This window comes from Apodemus sylvaticus, chromosome 1 (assembly GCF_947179515.1).
Source record: "Apodemus sylvaticus chromosome 1, mApoSyl1.1, whole genome shotgun sequence".
Lineage (NCBI taxonomy): Eukaryota > Metazoa > Chordata > Mammalia > Rodentia > Muridae > Apodemus > Apodemus sylvaticus.
Genome location: NC_067472.1, coordinates 78,147,398 through 78,166,565, shown reverse-complemented (window position 1 = coordinate 78,166,565; position 19,168 = coordinate 78,147,398). Strand labels below are relative to the sequence as shown.

Sequence of the window (19,168 nt, the reverse complement as noted above, 5' to 3'; positions counted from 1 at the left end):
AATTAGACTGAAACCCAAGGCGCCCGTGGCTCCAAGCCATTATTCTTGGATGGGTTCAAGTGCATCTGGGTTATCACAGTGGCCCCCATTCCTCCCTACTCTTTTTTTTTTTTTTAAAGATTTATTGTTTATATGTTAAGTACACTGTAGCTGTCTTCAGATATAACCAGAAGAGGGTGCCAGATCATTAATGAGATCTCATTACAGGACGGTTGTAAACCACCCTGTGGTTGCTGGGGTTTGAACTCAGGACCTTCAGAACTGCAGTCAGTGCTCTTAACCACTGAGTCATCCCTCCAGCCCCATTCCTCCCTACTCTTGATCCAGAACTCAGAGCCAGGCACTGGAGAGGTCAGAAAAAGTCCACCAGGCCAAACCTTTCCCCACGGATAGTGAGGAACAGGAGGTCCTGCTCCTACGGAGGCGTATAATGCACTGGCCATATGCAAAACTGCAGTGTCCCATGGCCGTGGGCAGCTCCTGTGGTACCCGCGCTTGACCCTGGCAGGGGAACTTTGAGACTGACAAAGGGGATCCTTCCCCATGCCTTTTATGAACAAAGCCCTGGCCATGTTTCAGAAACAATGTCCTCCACAGGGCCCCTCAGCACTGACTCTAAGCCCAAGGGCAAGGTTGCTGTGAGAGTCTTGAGAGACCCTGCACTGTCTGCACTGCGAGGCCACAGGTTCCACTGCCTGCTCTTGGGAGGAGGAGGAGCCTTCGTAGGCAAGGAGTGGGCAGCCCAATGAGATAGCGCCGGTCTGAGCATGGAGCAAGAATTAGTTTTCTTTCCCAGAAGAGGCCGTCCGGTGCTATGCAGTTAGAATTCACAAACCTTGGCCTGTAGGCGGAAGAGCAGGAAGCCTCCAAGCCATATATGGAGAACTTGGGGGTCTGCAATCATACACTCAACCCCCTGCTTCTCTGAACTAGGCCCCACGGAGGGCAGGATGTAAAGGGTAAGGGCTGAAGGAGACCAGTGCTGTTTGCCCCACGGTTGCTGCCTCATTGCAAGGCCTGTAGTTTCCTGGAGTTGCCACTGGGGAAGGAGGGGGCCTCCTTGCCTGGAGACTGGTGTATGCTAGGGGTTTTTTATGATGCTTAAGTAAGGAACCTTCTGTGCCCGGCCTGGGATTCCAGGACCAATCACTTATGTCAGGGAAGCTGGGTGGAGGGGCAATGCCTTCCATCCCAAGGCTGGACACGGAGATGAGATGATCCTGGCAAGTCTGAGCTTAGCCAAGACTGCTCAGTGAGCACCAAGTCAGCCAAGGCTACACGGAAAGACCCAGTCTCAAAAGAAGCCTGTCATGGCTCCTGGTCCCCAAGGCTCACCCTAGAGTCCTCCTGTATGGTCGGTTCTCACATTAATTACCCAACCCTTGCATCTCCCAGAATCGTTCCTTTTCTTCATGTGCAGCTCCTTTCAAAACCATCTGCTCTATTTCCCTAGCCCCTACCCAGTATTCTGCAGCTGCAGGCCTGGGGTCTCTCTGTCTGTACTCTGTAGCCTGTCCATATTTTGGGTCACCCCTTCTGAGTCTGCACCCCTCTTCTGTTCCCACCCTATGCCACTGAAGCCCCCCAGATCATCTCCATCGTTATCAAAGAGGAAAAGTCAGGGGGAGGGGTATAGGGTTTTTGTTGTTGTTCTTTTGGGGCGAAGTCTCTCTACAGAGCTCTACAGAGCTATCCTAGAACTCCCTATGTAGACCAGGCTGGCCTCAGACTCACAGAGATCTGCCTGAATCTGTCTCTGATGTGTTCAGATTAATGGCACGTGCCACTGCATCCAGCTGTTTACTTATTTTGGTTTTTGTTTGAAGCAGGGTCATATAATGCTCAGGCTGCCCAGAATGACCTTGAACTGATGACCTTGACCCAGCTTTGCCAGGACTGGGATTTCAGGTGAGAGCCACTCTACCCAGAAGAATTTTTTAAAAGTCAAAACAATCTTGAGTTATAGAAAAGCCACATTGATCAAACACACGTAAGTATAATATTAACTAAAAATAAATATAAGCAAAATAAAACTTGTGTTATATTTTGCAATCAAGTGTTCATATCAAGGTATAATCTGAAATAATTTGAATCATCATTCTGTGTACAGAGCCATATTGGGGCAGTCTTGCACTTGGTCAGAGTTTGACTTTGGTCAAGGTTAACTTCTCCCAGTTAGCCAGGATCCTGCTCCACCTAGGGTGGAGTGCACGTAGTAAAGGTCAAGTTCATTGTTTCTCCAGGTATAGGAATTCCTGAATTAAACAGGTGACCCACCCAGCTGCCAGAGCAGTCAAGACGAAGACCTCCAAGAGAAGCTAGACAACTTCCACCGGAACTCAGCCTGGAGTCTGGGGGGAAGGGTTTGCCCGAACTGTTATAAGGTCTGGCGCCATTAAAGTTTACGGCTTTGATCAGTGAACATTGACTTAGCCGTACTTTCTTTTCGCCGCTCTTCCCTATGACCCCAAAATTCTCTCAACAGGTAACCCGGTTTACATGTAGCTGCTGGCGGCTACATAGTGGCGCCTGAACGTGGGAAGACCTGGCACGAGAGAATTTCTTGAGGTAGCCCTATCCAGCGAAGCTTCGCAGAAAAAGGTGAAAATTAATGGTGTCCGCACGGTAAGCAACATAGAGGGCAAAACTAGCGCTAGTGAATTCGTGTCTATGGTTGTGAGTGCAGGAATGGATACAGTTTTTCAAGCATACTGCGTGGACCCAGCGCAGGACTGCTTGGGTTGATAAGATAGGGAAATATGGGGAAGGAATTTGGTAGGCATTTGCCCAAAGCTCGTAAGAGCTGATTTCGGCGAAAAGAAAGGGGTTTTTAAAAATAGGCATATGTCCATAGCTTCTAAGAGCTGTTTAAAGAGGAAAATGGATGCAATTGCTTAACAAGCACGCTTAACTTTCTGTGTATCTTTCCGTGTTTGTCCCGGTGCACCGTCTGTCTATGTGTATGTTTATGTCCTCTCTGTGTCGTTGTGTGAATGACTGTTTCATGTTAAAAAGGAAAAATTGGTAAAGATTACATCTGCTGGTAACCTCTTGAGCTAGCCACAGTTTGTGTGGGGATTGATTCAAAGCCACGCTGCAGCAGCGTAGCTCACTCACCCAAGAGGCAAGCATGGCTGGGGAAAAAGCCGCTCTTAAAGCCCAGAAACCTCGAGATTTGGGAAGACTTTGGTTTGGCTTGTGAAATTCATGTAGTCGCTTTATACTTGTTTCTAATTGGTTTTAATGATATAAGGCTTTACATTTCTTGACTAAGAGTTATAAATTAATTGGTTATTATGTAAAAGGTATAGTGTTATTAAGAAAAGGTTAGTTTAAAACTGGTGATTCAGTGTTAGAGCTATCTTAACTAACTACACGTGGCCTAACGCCACTCATGCTTTGTTCTTGTTTATAATTGGATTTAAAGGTATATTTTACATGTCTTGACTATAGAGTATTGGCTTAAGTCACTGCACATGATTTAAAAGGTATAATGTTATTAACAAAAGTTAGGTTAAGGCTGGTAGTTTAGGGTAGTCGCCATTTTGAACACGTGGCATGATGGTTAAGGCTGGTAGTTTAGGGTAGTCGCCATTTTGAACACGTGGCATGATGGTTAAGGCTGGTAGTTTAGGGTAGTCGCCATTTTGAACACGTGGCATGATGGTTAAGGCTTTTAGTTTAGGGTAGTCGCCATTTTGAACACCACGTGGCATGACGCAATCCAGGAAATACAGGCCTTTGGGACGCTCCTAAATTGGCATGGTGTTTCATGTGAATCTTGGCCTGGAGATTAGACTTAATGAAGATTAAGATTTAAAATATTGTCTCTTTAATAAGTTACACTGTTATACACTTGAACATAAGAACTGGCATACAAACCTTGTGCTGTAAATATGTTTGCCATTAATTTTAAAGAAAATAGATTGTTTAAAATTGGGATTTGCTTCCAAAATTGCAATTGTGCTCTAATATTGCAAGAAAACATTGAGTTACAATAAAAATCAGTGTGTCATTGGCTACAGTTTTCAGTTTGCAGGCTCGTAATTGTTAACATTTTGTAATTAAGATAATTTTAAGAGTGATACAGCTATGGGTTTTAGAGGCCCATTGCCTCTTTTCCACAAGTTTATAGGCTACAATGGTAGGAGCAAAATTTAACCCTCCAAGATTAAAAAGGAGATCTCTGTAGAAATGTATTTGATATCAAGTAGGTTCCTTTGACCATGAAATTACGGGCTTCTTTTGTTTAATCCTTAAATTGTCCTTGTAGGTTTGGGTCTGGTCTTAGATAAAAGGCTCAGATTAGAAGATATTTACATTTGAGGAATCTCATACAATGTCCTTGCCAAGGACTCAAGGTGGATCCTAGGGCAGATAAAAAAATTTACATTTGAGTTAATGCAAAGCTTAGAGCTGCCTCAGGGGAAGCTAGTGAGGAAGTTTTGAGAAATTGTTTCTGCCTTACAGGCCCCACCTAGGGAGTGTTTGGCTTTAAAAAAAAAAAAAAAAAAAAAGGTTTTTGACTTATCCAGGTGTGGGTTAAAATGCAGTTCAAATCTATGAAAGGTCAAGGAGGCTATAAAAGCATTAACATTTGGCCTGTCTACTCCCTATAAAATTATTGTAAATTTAAAGGGTTGGTTTTTTGCTTTACATTCTGATAATTATAAAAGCATTTGCTTCTAATTTTAAAGAGACAACAAAACAATTTCATTAGAAAGTTTTGCCTCAGGGAATGGCTAACCGCCTTATGTCTTGTGAGAAAAAGTGTTTTGTCTCTGTTTCAATACTAGAAGTTAAGATCTTAAAATTTTCAGTGTATAATGTTCATAGAATGTTTGTTACAGGCCCTTGCTCCTATAGACTTTTAGAATTTTTAGGTAAATGGCTTTCAAAAGTTGTTAGGATATATTAATTGGCTTTATCTTATTTACCTCATTTTAAGCTTGCCACAAAAGGTCTTAAACCTCTGTTTTCAAGGTAGGAAACATTTGTTCCTTGCTTCAAGCAACAATCAAATTTATTATTAATGGTTGGTCTATTACATGGCAAGCATTTTTAGGCAAAATTAATAATTGTTATCCAAAAGATAATTTGTACTATCAGATCACATGTTTATTCCTTTAAGTTTCTCCCTGCTTCAACACAGATACCTGAATTGGGTGCTATAGCAGCTATTTTTAAGATGTTAAAGGTCAAGCTTTTAATAATAGTAGATATACATAGCTCATGGTTTATAATTGCTTAAAATTGGTCCATTTTTAATACTGCTAATTCTTAATTTCTACAGTTTATACAAATGTGATTCAAATTTCTAAGAACAAAGGATATATTCTCTAAATGACTGTCCTTTAGGTATTTGAAATAATTTTATATTTTGTGCACATCAAATTATAAAGATTTGTTCTTGATGTCCTCAGTTTCTACCTCTACCACGTAATGGTGTTAATCCTAGAGGACTTAGTTATTACAGATAAATGATATTCATATTTCTAATTTAGAAGAAAAAAAAATATGTACATGTGACTAATGATTCATTTTTAGGCTGTCTAGTTGCAACTGCTCTAACAGAAAAAGCAACTATATTTTATATAATTACATAGTTATTGCCTATGTTATGGTTTATACTTTGTGTTCCAACTTAAATTAATAAAACAATATCTTCTTGGAAGAAAGAAGAGAGGGGAAATTGTGTCCCTGTGCATATAATTTAAATTATGCTTGCATGTTTTTAAAAAAAAAATTTAAAATTTAGATGCCAAGAAACTCCTTGCTAAATGTATATGACATCTTGTAATTAGACATATTGATGTCTAGGTGAAATGAAGGAATTCACTTACTAACATATGCCATGATCCTGATTTAATATTGGGGGAGAAGGCATGTCCTCTGTTTTTTCCACAGAATGCGGCAGAAGATATGCTGACTGTGCTTGCTGAATGCCCAGACCATGGTAACATAAGAGCTATATTGGATATATGTTCTTGACTTACCTCAATTGTTAAATGTCCCAGGTTAGATAAATTGCCTAGCTTCAAGCTTTTAGACTTTGTGGGACAGAACATGGAGACTGTTATGCTAGCTTAGGAAAAATTAATTAGAAGAGTTAAAATGACTCTTCTCCTTATTGTGCTCAGCTGACTCAACCATAGACTGGTCTAGAAATAATTCCAATATTGAAGATTCCAATTTTGAAGATGGCTAACAATCTTCAGCCAGCTGTGTTAATTTAACATATAGTCTCCACTTTTCCTGAGAAGTAACAGCATATCTCTTGATTCACAAGGCTACCTCTCCCACCTCAGAGGCCCAGCTTTGTGTCCTTAAAGTTGTTAATTTACAACTGAATTGGATACTTCTGGGACAAGTTAATCCTATTCCACCTTTAACTCTTGACCTTGTCTGTTAAGCAGACTGGCTGTCTCCACCCAGGCTCACCTGGATGGAGAGATTACATGTCTGTTAAAGACACTTGCAGACCCCCCTGGCTTCAAAACTTACACAAGTGGATCTCCAAAGAGGGAGCCACATAGAACTCAGATCTATGTGTGTTTGTTTGAACAAACATGGGTACCAGCGAGACGTGCGAGGCAAAGCACTGCATGGGGAGGTGAATTTCTGCTTCTGAGTCCCCAGGAAGTACACCTAATTGCATAGGGGTTAACGTCGAGAGGCTGTCCTTAAAATAATAAGGGAGCCTATTACCCCTCCTCTGAAAAAGACGTTATACAATATTTAAGAGGAATTACGGTCAATGCTTCCCCTCCTGGTTAAGGCCCGCCTTCTTATGAAGGATATTTATCCACTTGTTTTCTACCTCCTCGTGTTCAAATTAATAAAAAAAGGGAGGACATGTACAGAGCCATATTGGGGCAGTCTTGCACTTGGTCAGAGTTTGACTTTGGTCAAGGTTAACTTCTCCCAGTTAGCCAGGATCCTGCTCCACCTAGGGTGGAGTGCACGTAGTAAAGGTCAAGTTCATTGTTTCTCCAGGTATAGGAATTCCTGAATTAAACAGGTGACCCACCCAGCTGCCAGAGCAGTCAAGACGAAGACCTCCAAGAGAAGCTAGACAACTTCCACCGGAACTCAGCCTGGAGTCTGGGGGGAAGGGTTTGCCCGAACTGTTATAAGGTCTGGCGCCATTAAAGTTTACGGCTTTGATCAGTGAACATTGACTTAGCCGTACTTTCTTTTCGCCGCTCTTCCCTATGACCCCAAAATTCTCTCAACAGGTAACCCGGTTTACATGTAGCTGCTGGCGGCTACAATTCTGAGGCTTGATTTTTATAATTGCAAAATGACAAGGCTGGAGCTAAGAGCCTTGTCTTGGAATAATTTGTAGGACCTGACTCACACAAGTGCACTTAGATTTTTGCAAACAATAGTTGTTTCTGAAGAGGAAGGGTTGGAGAGCTGAGGTACAAGGTTTTTTAATTTTTATTTAATTTTTATTTTGCCTTGGTATTTTGTCTGTATGCATGTCTGGGTGAGTATCGGATCCCCTGGAACTGGAGTTATAGACATGGTGAGATCAGTGCTGAAAACTGAACCTGGGTCTTCTCAAAGAGCAGCCAGAGCTCTCAACTGCTGAGCCATCTCTCCGACCTGACCTAAGAGGTTTAATTTGTAAATCTGCGATGTGATGGTTTCTTTTTTGTTTGTTTGTTTGTTTTATTTTGTTTTGTTTTGTTTCGTTTTGTTTTTCGAGACAGGGTTTCTCTGTGTAGCCCTAGCTGTCCTGGAACTCACTCTGTAGGCCAGGCTGGTCTCAAACTCAGAAATCTGCCTGCCTCTGCCTCCCAAGTGCTGGGATTAAAGGCGTGAGCCACCACCGCCCAGCAGTACGATGGTTTCTATTTAGAAAATTATGAGGAAAAAAAAGAGAGATTGTGGGATAAAACAATTAAAACAGTGGTTTTTGGGGGGTTTTTTTGTTTGTTTGTTTGTTTGTTTTGGTTTTTTTTTTTTTTGGTTTTTTTATTTCTAGCTATCCAGGATGGCATACTCCAGTTATCCCAGCACACCGGAGGCAGGAGGAGAAAAAGTTTGAGATTAACCAAGCTCAGGTCGATCAAACCTTTAATTCCAGCACTTGGGAGGAAGAGGCAGACTGAGCTCTGAGTTCAAGGCCAGCCTGGTCTACAGATCGAGTTTCTGGACCTCCAGGGCTACAGAGAGAAAGCCTGGCTAGGGGCCTGGGGTGGGGGTGGGGCTGGATTGAGGCCACTTGGCCTCCATAGAGAGATGGTAAAGATAAACACAAAACCAAGAGTGTTGTGTTGCTCATGGTAGACACTTGACTAGCAGCTTCCCGCCGTCTGCACAGGGCTCCTCTCCTGGTCTCTCATGTCGCACCAAACACAGATTGCCCAGCCCAGCAGGACTGCCCTACTCCTGGGCCATTGACTGAGTCATGTCTCCTCCAGAATCCTTCTCTCTACAGTTAGGCCTCTCTCCAGAGCACTGTGTAAATTCCAGTAGCGGAAGTCTCGGCCCTGGTATTAACTCATATGAACATGCTATGTCCACAGGACACCTCCATGAAGCTGTTTGTTTCTTCTGAGGCCTTCCCACAGCCCACGTTAACACCTCATCTCATTTATGAGGATGTGGACTCCAGGTGGAGAAGGCTATGCTCTGAACCAGAGTCACCATAACACATTGGCATCTTCAGGTCTTAGACTTGTTGGAACTCCAAACCCAGGGTCTTCTGCCTCCCACTCCCCAACGCCCTTTTCTTTTTGAGGTAGGCTCTCAGGTATCTCAGGCTGGTCTGAAACTCACCATCTAGCCCAAAGTGACCTGGCCTCCTGACCATCCTGTTCCCATCTCTCCATGCCCGGATTACACAGATGGGTGCCACCACACCCAGTTCCCACCTTTACAGCACAGTTGAATGGTGCCTCTTCAATGAAGCCTTCCCTGGCAACAATGTTACCTTCAGTCTCATCAATGCCCTGGCTGACTGCAGGGCTCCAGCGTATTGCCACATCTGGTTATTCATCTGCACCATTAATTTAAAAATTTTTAATTTGACTAATTTTTCTTTTCTTTTTTCTTTTTTTAAAGATTTATTTATTTATTTATTTATTTATTTATTTATTATAAGTACACTATAGCTGTCTTCAGACATACCAGAAGAGGGCATCAGATCTCATTACAGATGGTTGTGAGCCACCATGTGGTTGCTGGGATTTGAACTTGGGACCTCTGGAAGAGCAGTCAGTGCTCTTAACCATGGAGCCATCTCTCCAGCCCTGACTAATTTTTCTGAAATGAAGAAGTAGCTTCTGAAGCAGGACATGATGATGCATGCCTCTAATCCTTTCAGGGGGCCATCCTGGGCCACACACACTAAGCCCCTATTTAAAAAAAAAAAGAGAAGGAAAGGGGGAGGAGACACCAATGTGGGAAGAAAACTCAGTATGATAAATAGGGAACTGCTTACTATATACTATAATTAGACAAACATTGTCAAGGTGGCCAAGCGCCTGGGACTCCACTTGGTTTATACGTACAAACCCTCCCCTAGTCCAATAATGTACTTGGCAGCCTAGATCCATTATGTAAATGAGCTGTGCACAGACTCCTCCTCCATTCAATGTTCCCAGCAAGCCCAGAGCCCCTCCCCACCTGAGTCAGGCACGTGTACACCTTCCCAGAACAGCAGTATAAGTTTCTCTGACCCCATCAGCAATCAAATTTCGATAGTTTCTATGTTAGAATATTCTCAACATATCCAGATATGCGAATACAAGAGCTGATTTGGCCTGAAGTGGTTTTGGGAGTATGAGCAGTAAGACAAAAACTGTATCCTTAAATTTTACAGAGAATCCCCAACTTACCTTGTTACACCTATGGGAAATTGTAGGATTAAAATCAGATGCATTATGGGAAGGGACTTTGTACAGTAGAAAAATTATCGATGACCTAATTAATCAAAACAGAGACTCGCTAGAACTATATGCCCCTAGGGACCAAACTCCTCCTCCTCTTCAAGTCCATAGGAGCCCTGAACAGTGTAGGAAGCCTGGGTGCCCTAGTTCCTGTTGCCGGCTGGCAGGCCTGCCAGATCCCTCTCTGATCCGTCCGTTCTGTTGCTTTGCTCTCAGTAAAGTCATCCTGAACTTTGCTCATCTAGGAGTCCTTATTTTTAGTTTTATGGCTAAGAGATCAAGAACCTGGAAATGCCTGATTTTGACCACTGGTTCAGTTTTTAGGTTTTGCCTAAATATGCAGGAGACATTGGGTTTGAGACATTTCAGTGTTTTGTAAAGTAAGTGTGAGGTACACACTTGGAATCCAGGTACTGGGGGGTAAGGGATGGTGGATGCAGGAGGATTAGAAGTTCAAAGTCATCCTCAACTATAAGGCTGGGTGTGGTGGTACACACCTTTAATCCCAGCACTTGAGAAGTAGATTTCTAGAGTTGCAGGCCAGCCTGGTCTACATATTGAATTCCATGCTAGGCAGGGCTACATAGTAAGACTTTGTCTAAAAACAAAACAATAACAACAAAAACTTGATACATCTTTGGCTATAGTGAATTTAAGGCCAGCATGGGCTACAAGCCGGAAGGGGAGATAGTGGGGGAAGAGAAGGAAGAAAGAGAGAAAGGAAAAGACACCTAAATCAAGCTGAATCACAAGTCTCCTGCTCATCCCTTGGTGGGCGTCTGACTTCTTTCCACCTGCGGGCTGTGAGCAGCGCTGTCCTGAGCCTTCACTAGTGTGCAATCCTGTGGGTTTATGTTTTCACTTCTCCTGTGTGGATAATAAGAGCAGGGTTGCAGAGTCCTTTAGAGATTCTGGAACTTTCTTAGGAACTTTTATTTTTTAGACAGGGTCTCTCTATGTAGACCAGGCTGACCGCAAACTCACAGATATCTGCCTGCCTCTGCCTCCCCAGTGCTGGTATTAAAGGGGTGCACCACCAAGCCCAGCTTCTTGAAATGGCTCGGGCATTAAGAACACTTGCCATCAGAGATTAAGAGCCCATACTATTATTGCAGAGGACCTGCGTTCTCTTTGGTTCCAGGAACAGACATGGTGGCTACAAACATCTGTAACTGTGGTTTCAGGGGGTCCAGCGCCTCTTCTGGTTGCCTCAGGCACTAAAGCCACATGTGGTGCACAGATACGCATGCAAGCAGAACCCGTGTGCACATAAAATAAAAAGCAAATTGAAAAGGTACAAACAGGGACAAAAAGAAAAGAAAAACTAGACATCATAAAGAAGTTTGTATACCACAGGAAATTATCAAGAAAATAAAAGCAGTTCACAGAACGAGGGGAAATGTAAGCAAATCAAGTATCTGACATGGTTGTGTCAACGTTCTACGAAGCACAGTTACAGCAGGACAGCTGCAGATGGCAGCCACTCAGTCGGAAGACAGGTGAAGGGTGTGAATGGGCATTTCCTCAGAGATGTATACAAGGTTGAGAAGCTGTGAGAGAATGTTCAGGATCGTTCATCAATAGGGAAATTCAACCAGAAACCCGTGAGGCACGCTTATAACAAAAATAAGTTTAAAGGACTGAAAAGATAGAAGTGGGCCAGGCGGCTCTGTTGGCGTAGTCCTTGCCTGACATGTAAACAGCCCTAAATTCATTTCCCAGCTCTGTGGAGAAGAGGTTTGGAGGCACACACCTCTAATCTCAGCACTCGGGAGGTGGGCGGGCAGGAAGATCAGAAGTTCAAGGTCATTCTCAGCTGTGTAATGAGTTCAAGGCCTGTCCTGGACTCTGACTGCAGGAGCTGTCAGAGGCCAGCTCCTGCAGTGTGTTCAGTGGTCCCAGAGGGGAGGTGTCCGTGGAAAGTAGGCACACACTAACACACACTTGGAAGATGAAGCAAGGCTCCAACAATTCTATTTTTTCTCTTAGCCCTTTTATACCAAAGACAAAAATCCTCTATGTAAGGAAAAAAAAATCACCTCATAGCCACAAGTTATATATTCTCCAAAACACAATCATCACAAAAACAGATTAAAATCATTAGACAAAGGTAAATTACAACATGATTATTGATTATATATTTTTCTTGTGACACCCACACCTAACTGAAAATTTCCCATCTTTCCACAAATTCATCCTAACCCCAAGGCAATAATTGTTTTGTCATCGATTAACAAAGGTTAAGCAAGCCAGTCTATAGTTTTTCCTATGCTAGCTCACAACAGTTTGTATTTACCAACAAACAAATCATTTATCTTGCATCTTATTGTTCGAAACCTTTTTTGCTAATCTGGCCAATCATCTGTTTTATATTCTAGACATAATGGGATCATTCATCCTGCGTGTTCGTGGTGCACACTGAAAACTGTGCCCACATCCTTGGATCACAAGGTCAAGGAACTCAGACCCAAAGTAGAGCGAACCCTTTCTTTGATCATCTATCAGTCTCAAACCTATTTCCTCTCCACAAGAACAACTATGTGTGCTGGGCGGTGGTGGCACACGCCTGTAATCCCAGCACTTGGGAGGCAGAGGCAGGCAGATTTCTGAGTTCGAGGCCAGCCTGGTCTACAAAGTGAGTTCCAGGACTACACAGAGAAACCCTGTCTCGAAAAACCAAAAAAAAAAAAAAAAAAAAAAAAGAACAACTATGTGTTTGTAGTGCATGAGAGCTTGTTGCCCTTCTCTGGCCTGTGCAGCCCTACAAGGGGGAAGGGGACACATTCTACTCTTGGTTCTGTCTGTTATATTTTCCTAGTAACACAACCTAAACCATCTCCTTAATCTTTCTTATCAACTACTCTAACTTTTTTTTCCCAGTTTTTCAAGACACAGTTTCTCTGTATAGCCCTGGCTGTCCTGGAACTCACTCTGTAGACCAGGCTAGCCTCGAACTCAGAAATCCTAACAAGCAGCAGCCTGTGTATCTGACTACAAAGCCTTGAACTCAGAAATCCTCCTGCCTCTGCCTCCCAAGTGCTGGGATTAAAGGCATGCACCACCACTGCAGGCCCTAACTTCCTAGAATTATTTAAATGAAGAATTTTGTATAATCATTAATTCATCTAAATAATGCTATTGTATGGAATTTCATTTTCATATTGATCTATAGGAAAATTGCCCAGCAGAGTGGGCTGACTCCCAAGAAACGCTCACATCAGACTCTAGGCGGTGAGGGTCTCCCACGCCCTTCACACCATGCTGGATACAGGAGGAATGAGGCAATGACAAACATGAGAAGGCACAACAGCAGCAAGAGGCGATCCAGAGAGGACCCCTGGGGCTGTGCCTCTCCAAGGAACATCCATCACAGCTGTGCAAAATGGTGGACCATCTCCAGGAAGCACACTTGCCCACAGCATTTGTTCCTACATGGTGTCCAGCACTTGACTACTTGAGGCCCGGTCTCTAACAAACAAACAACAAGCAAAAAAAAAAAAAAAAAAAAAAAGAGAAAAGAAACAGTAAACAGTTTTGGTGATAATGTGGAGAAAGGAGACTGTTCACACACCACTAATAGGAATGTCCCTTAGGGCAGTACAGATGGCTAACAGGAGTGTTCCTTAAACAGTCAAACAGTTACCATGGGACTCTGCAGTCCTCTTCCTAGCTATCTACCCAAGAGATGGAAACATAAGACCACAGGATTGCATCCTAGTGAAGGCTCAGGACAGCACTGCTCACAGCCCGAAGGTGGAAATAAGTCAGACGCCCAAGGGATGAGCAGACGAGCTGTGATTCAGCTTGCTGTTTGTTTGTTTGTTTGGGCAGGAGGGCGTGCTTTATTTGTTGGTGTATATCATGGTACTAGGTGGTGTAAGACATTTTCTATTGTTTGTTTGTTTGTTTTGTTCAGAGACAGAGTTTCACTATATGGCTGTCTTGGAACTCACTATGTAGACCAATCTGGCCTCAAAGTCACAGAGGTCTGCTCTGCCTCTGCCTCCCAAGCACTGGGATTAAAGCGCATGCAAGCTGTCTTCATTAAAGTATATATTGTACATCGAGCCTTTCCTTCCTTCATATCCTCCAGCCTTTCCCCCATACTTCTCTTACCATTAGTTTACTTTGCTGACACTGACAGTTTTATTTCTACTTTCTTTTTCATTGGTTTTGTTGTAGGTGGTGACTGTTGTCTTTGATTTTCCAAAACCTTTTTTTTTAAGGATTTATTGATTATTGTGAGTACACTGTAGCTGCTTCAGATGCGCCAGAAGAGGGCGTCAGATCTCATTATAGATGGTTGTGAGCCACCATGTGGTTCCTGGGATTTGAACTCAGGACCTTCAGAAGAACAGTCAGTGCTCTTAACTGCTAAGCCATCTCTCCAGCCCCCCAAACCTGCTTTTAATAAGGGGTTTTAAGTGTTTTAATCTCCCTTCCAGCCTATCATCCACCAGAGGTAGTGAAAAAGAAAGGTTATTAAGATATGGTGGAAGCGAACCTGTTTAGTTCTTTGGAACAAATCCAGTCTGCGTTATCAGGGGTGCTCTTCCCTGCCAGCCTTGAGTAGGCTAAATAGACCTTAAGTGTTTGCCACAGTTGGTCTTCCTCTGACCTAGCCGACCTTGCTGCACCTGCAATTGCCTACAGGAGCAGACCGCCTGCTGAGCTTGCTCGCAACATAACCCAGCTAAAACAAAGGATGGGCCTGTGGGCTCTCCCTATATAAATACAGTGCTAAGCTTTAAACTTTGAGCCTGGATCAGAAACTTTGTCTTGGCTTCGTCCTTCTCTCACCCTCCGGTCCTTTTTCATTTCCATTCTCCCTTTCAGGTACCCAGTTCTCCCGCTGAATCCACAGCAGTAACTCAGTCCATTCGCAAAGACCATCAGGATACTGCTATGGCTCGCCCTGGGGCTAATTATAGTTGATGCTAATTCCATTCTCCTGTGAGGGGCTTCGAACAAGGATCCCCTAAGTCAATACTCAGGTGATTTTCCCACCTTAATTTATAAATAAAGGCTAGAAACAGTGATGGGGCAGGAAGAGAAGGTTTTGGGTGAGAAAGAAAAAGAGGGTGAGGAGGAGGAGAAGGTTTTGGGAGTGGGGAAGAGGAGAGAGAAGAGGAGAATGTGGAGCTGAAGGTTTTGGGAGAGGGAGAGAAGCAGAAGCCCATGGCTTGGAGACCCTGCAAGTATAAAGGGTCTCAGAGATGGGAAAGATGGTCGTATAGTGGGAAATCTGCCCAATCTAGGCACATAACGTGTATTAATATTGTGTTTTCATTGCCGGGGCATGATTGGGTTGGAGATTATATGACAACAGGATACCTCCAGTCCAGTACAGCAAGCATGAACCAGCAACGGTGGTGCCACCCAGCAGAAACAGCCAGGCCTCTGCAAGTTGGCATGAGTTAGCAGGAGTGACCAGGAACAGCACAGACTCCAGGAGAAGTTCTCTGCTGTGCCTCTCTCAACAAAGTGAAGATCATCGAAGAGGGCGACTCGAGACCAACGATATGTTGTAAAGATAGCTATGCAAGTGTCCGGTCACTGTCCATTGAGTTCTATTTGTACTCCGTCCAAACATTACCATGTATCCTCATAAAGGGTTTGCCTCAGCAAAACACCACGAGTCTGAATCTGAATCAGCTGACCTCATTCTGCCAATCAGCCCGAGTCCCTGGAAGCAAAAAGCTGCTGCCAGAACATCCCCAGCTGTTTTTTGGTGCATTTCTATGAAGTTACGATAAATGATGACCACTAAGGAATGGCAAGGTGTGCCAGTACTAGCCGTGTCATCCACCGTCGGCTGAGTCCTTAGCATCACGTGTCCTTTCATGTGTTTGCTTTAGCAAAACATCCTTTCACCTGTGTCTGCTTCAGGAAAACCTTCCTTCACGTCTGCCCCAGAAGAACATCATCTGACCCAACTCACTTTCCAAAAAAAACCCATTAGTTTCCGCTTCGGGTGGTTTTTGAAAAATTTTTTATTTCATGTGTTTATGAATGTTTTACTTGTATTTATGTGGGTATGTATGTATGTATGTGTATCACATGCATGCAGTGCTCCTGGAAGTCAGGAGATGGCACTGGATCCCCTACAGCTTTGGTTAGAAACAGTCCTGAACTGCCTTGTAGGTGCTGGGGACAGAACCTGAATTGTTTGCAAGAGCGTCCTATACTCTAAGCCACTGAGCTACCCTCCCCCACCCCTCACCCTCCACCCCATTTCTAATTCTGTGTCATACATGATTTTAAGTATCTATATGAAATATAGAATCATAAATGAGAGAGATCATGATATATTTGTCTTTCTAAACTGAAATTTTTTATTGTTGTTTTGGGTTTTTTTGGTTTTGTTTTTTTGAGACAGGGTTTCTCTGTGTAGCCCTGGCTGTCCTGGAACTCACTCTGTAGACCAGGCTGGGCTCGAACTCAGAAATCTGCCTGCCTCTGTCTCCCAGAGTGCTGGGATTACAGGCATGCGCCACCACCGCCCGGCCGCCTGGCTGTTTTTAATTCTATTGATTGATTTTTTTTTTCAACAAGGTTTCTCTATATAGTTCTGGATGTCCTAGAACTTGCTTTGTAGACCAGGCTGTCCCTTGAACTGAACTGCCTCTGCCTCTGCCTCCCAACTGCTGTGACTGAAGGTATTCACTACCACCTCCTATCTTAGCACCTAAGGTTTTAACAAAATTATAAAGTACACACACACACACATTTACATAGGTCAGATGACAGCCTGAGGGAGTTCTTTTTCTCCTACCTTTTGGGTTCCAGGGATTGGACTCCGGACATCCAGTTTAGCAGCAGATCCACCGAGCCATCTTGCTGACCCTTTTATTTTATTTATATATTTCATTATTTTTGTTTTTTGAAACTGGGTCTTGCTATGTTGTCTTTTTATGTACTCTAGGCTGGCCTGGAACTTGTGATCATCTGGTCTTAAGCTCTTCAATGTTGGGGTTCCAGTGTGGAATACCAAGGTTTTTCAGTAATTTTAAGTGTGTGAGTGTTTTTGTCTATATACGTGTATATGCCTCAAAAGTCAAAAGGGAGTGACAGATGGCTGTAAGCCATCATGTGTGTGCTAGGAATTGAACCCTGGTCCTTTGGAAGAAGAGCCTGTGCTGAGCTCTCCAGTTGCTGGTCCCCTGCCCTCCCCCAATAGATTTTTATTCTTCTATGGAATAAGGTGAGTTCAGCTTCCTTTTTTTCTGGCTAGACAGTATCTATGTCTGCCCACCTCGTGGGATGGACGCTTCAGTGTGGACCATGAGACATCCAGCTCAGAGAGAAGTGTTGCTTGTGTTGGAATCAGACTGACATTCAGGAGGCTATTGACCCTAGACTTGCCTTCTGTGACGTAGAGGCAATAAACAACACTTCACAAGAGATCACAGAGGTCACATATATGAGGGACTTAGCACACAGGAAACTGCCAATAACTCATGTCAAAAGCTGGGTTCTTCATAATGTTCCGGTTTGTTTTGTTTCCTTCGAGACAGGGTTTCTCCGTGCAGCCCTGGCTGTCCTGGAATTCTCTTTGTAGACCAGACTGACCTCGAACTCACAGAGGTCTGCCTGCCTCTGCTTCCTGTGTGCTGAGATTAAAGACGTGTGCCACAATGCCCAGTATAACGGTCCATTTGGAGTAATAAAAATGGAGATAGTGTCAGGGTGGCCATGATCATCTGCCACTGAATTCTCAGGGGCCCTCCACCATGCTCTGGCATTTTTTCCAGCTCTCACAACATGCCAGATGCTCTGGGAGCATGTGGTCTAATTAGCTGAATCCTAACAGTAATCTTTGAGGTAGTGTGATTATTTTCAGAGATGAAAAGCAGAGGCTCGGGGCCCAGGCTCTTAGAGTGCTTGCCTAGAATGCATGAAGCCCAAAAGTTCTGAAGACAGAAGGATCAGAAGTCACTTCTAGGCTGGCCTGGAGTACATGAGACCCTGTCTCAAAAGATTAAAAAAAAAAAAAAAAAGATAATAGAGTCTCAGAGTTTCGTTAATTTGCCCAAGGAGCTCAGCAGAGAGTCCTTTCTGGAATATAGGGTAGGTCCAGAATCGTCAAGAAGATATCTTGTCTCTTCCCTGAAAGCAAGTGAGCAGATTTTCTGTGAGCGCCAGGCTGTGGAGCAGAAGGGGTTATTCCCACTGAGACGCAGGCGCTCGGGCTCCTAGAGCGGCCAGGCGGGAGGAGCGCAGCTTCGCGCGGCGGGAGGAGCGCGCCTTGCCGGGGCGGGATCCTGGACAGGTTGGCGGGCGGGAGGATCGGGCGACGCAGTCGTCTGCCCACCCTGCTGCCTCCGGTGAGCTTTGGGAGCCACCCTCGGGGGCCTGCCGTGGGTCAGAGATGGAGATGGCCCCGGCCTCGAGGCTCTAAGGTTTGCTTCCTGCCTTGGCTGAGATCACTCATCTTGAAGGTTGAAGCCCTGCTCAGGTTATTTACCCTCAGGGTCTCATTATGGCTCCGCATCCTGGGGAGTTGATGTGGGGTTACCTTTTCTAAGGAGGTTGGTGGCCCTTCTTCCAAGAGAAGATAACTGTTTGTTTGTTTGTTTGTTTGTTTGTTTGTGTGTGCGTGTGTGTTTGTAGATAGGCACTTACTGTGTAACCAAGGCACCTACCACAGATCGCCCACAGGTTGAGCTTCCAGACCTCGCTGCCGCAGGGTTCATATGCGCCCTCATATCCAAACTTCAGCTACCTTTCCGACCTGCCACTGAGCCACTTCCTGGGTCCCAGCTTCCCAGGTCCTCTGCCTCGTCACCTCTTGATCAGTCACCAGTGTTCCTTGCAATCATGGCTGTTCCTACCTTTACCACCACACAGACTCTCTACCTGTGACCACTGTGTAGTCACTAGCTGACTTCAGACCCAAATCCTTCAGCGTGGCCTTCAAGGCAGTTCGGAATGTGGATCCAGTCACAGGCTGGCTGGTGCTATTGAGAAAAGGATTTCACCCCAGGGTAGTCAAAGAGGGAACCATTTGTCACCGTCTCAACAAAGATTAGACCACCTGAAATATTGACCTAGCAGACATCTGCAGAACATCCCAGCAAATACTACAAAGTACACCTTCTTCTCAGTAGCCCCTGGAACTTTCCCTAAAATAAATTACTGTTAGGGTGCAAGCAAGCCTTACAAGTATGGGACAATTTAAATATTTGCTTGTATTCTGTCTGATCCTCATAGACATCAAGCCAACACAAGACTCTCCAGAACTCAGGCTCACGGGGTTAAACAGT

The 19,168-nt window shown here is 44.1% G+C and overlaps 1 protein-coding gene across 2 annotated transcripts in view; it reads right to left on the bottom strand.

Moving 5' to 3' along the window:
• Nucleotides 1-19,168, bottom strand: part of Septin1 (septin 1) — a 502,205-nt gene that overhangs the window by 402,563 nt on the left and 80,474 nt on the right. Inside the window, exon 1 of one of the 2 annotated variants that reach the window (XM_052198262.1) lies at nucleotides 18,385-18,388. The exons of the other annotated variant lie outside the window; for it this stretch is intronic. Coding sequence (XP_052054222.1) covers nucleotides 18,385-18,386 — 2 coding nt within the window. The 5' untranslated portion in view covers nucleotides 18,387-18,388. Of the gene's footprint in view, nucleotides 1-18,384; nucleotides 18,389-19,168 lie in introns of those variants that run through there. 2 annotated transcript variants of the gene reach the window in all.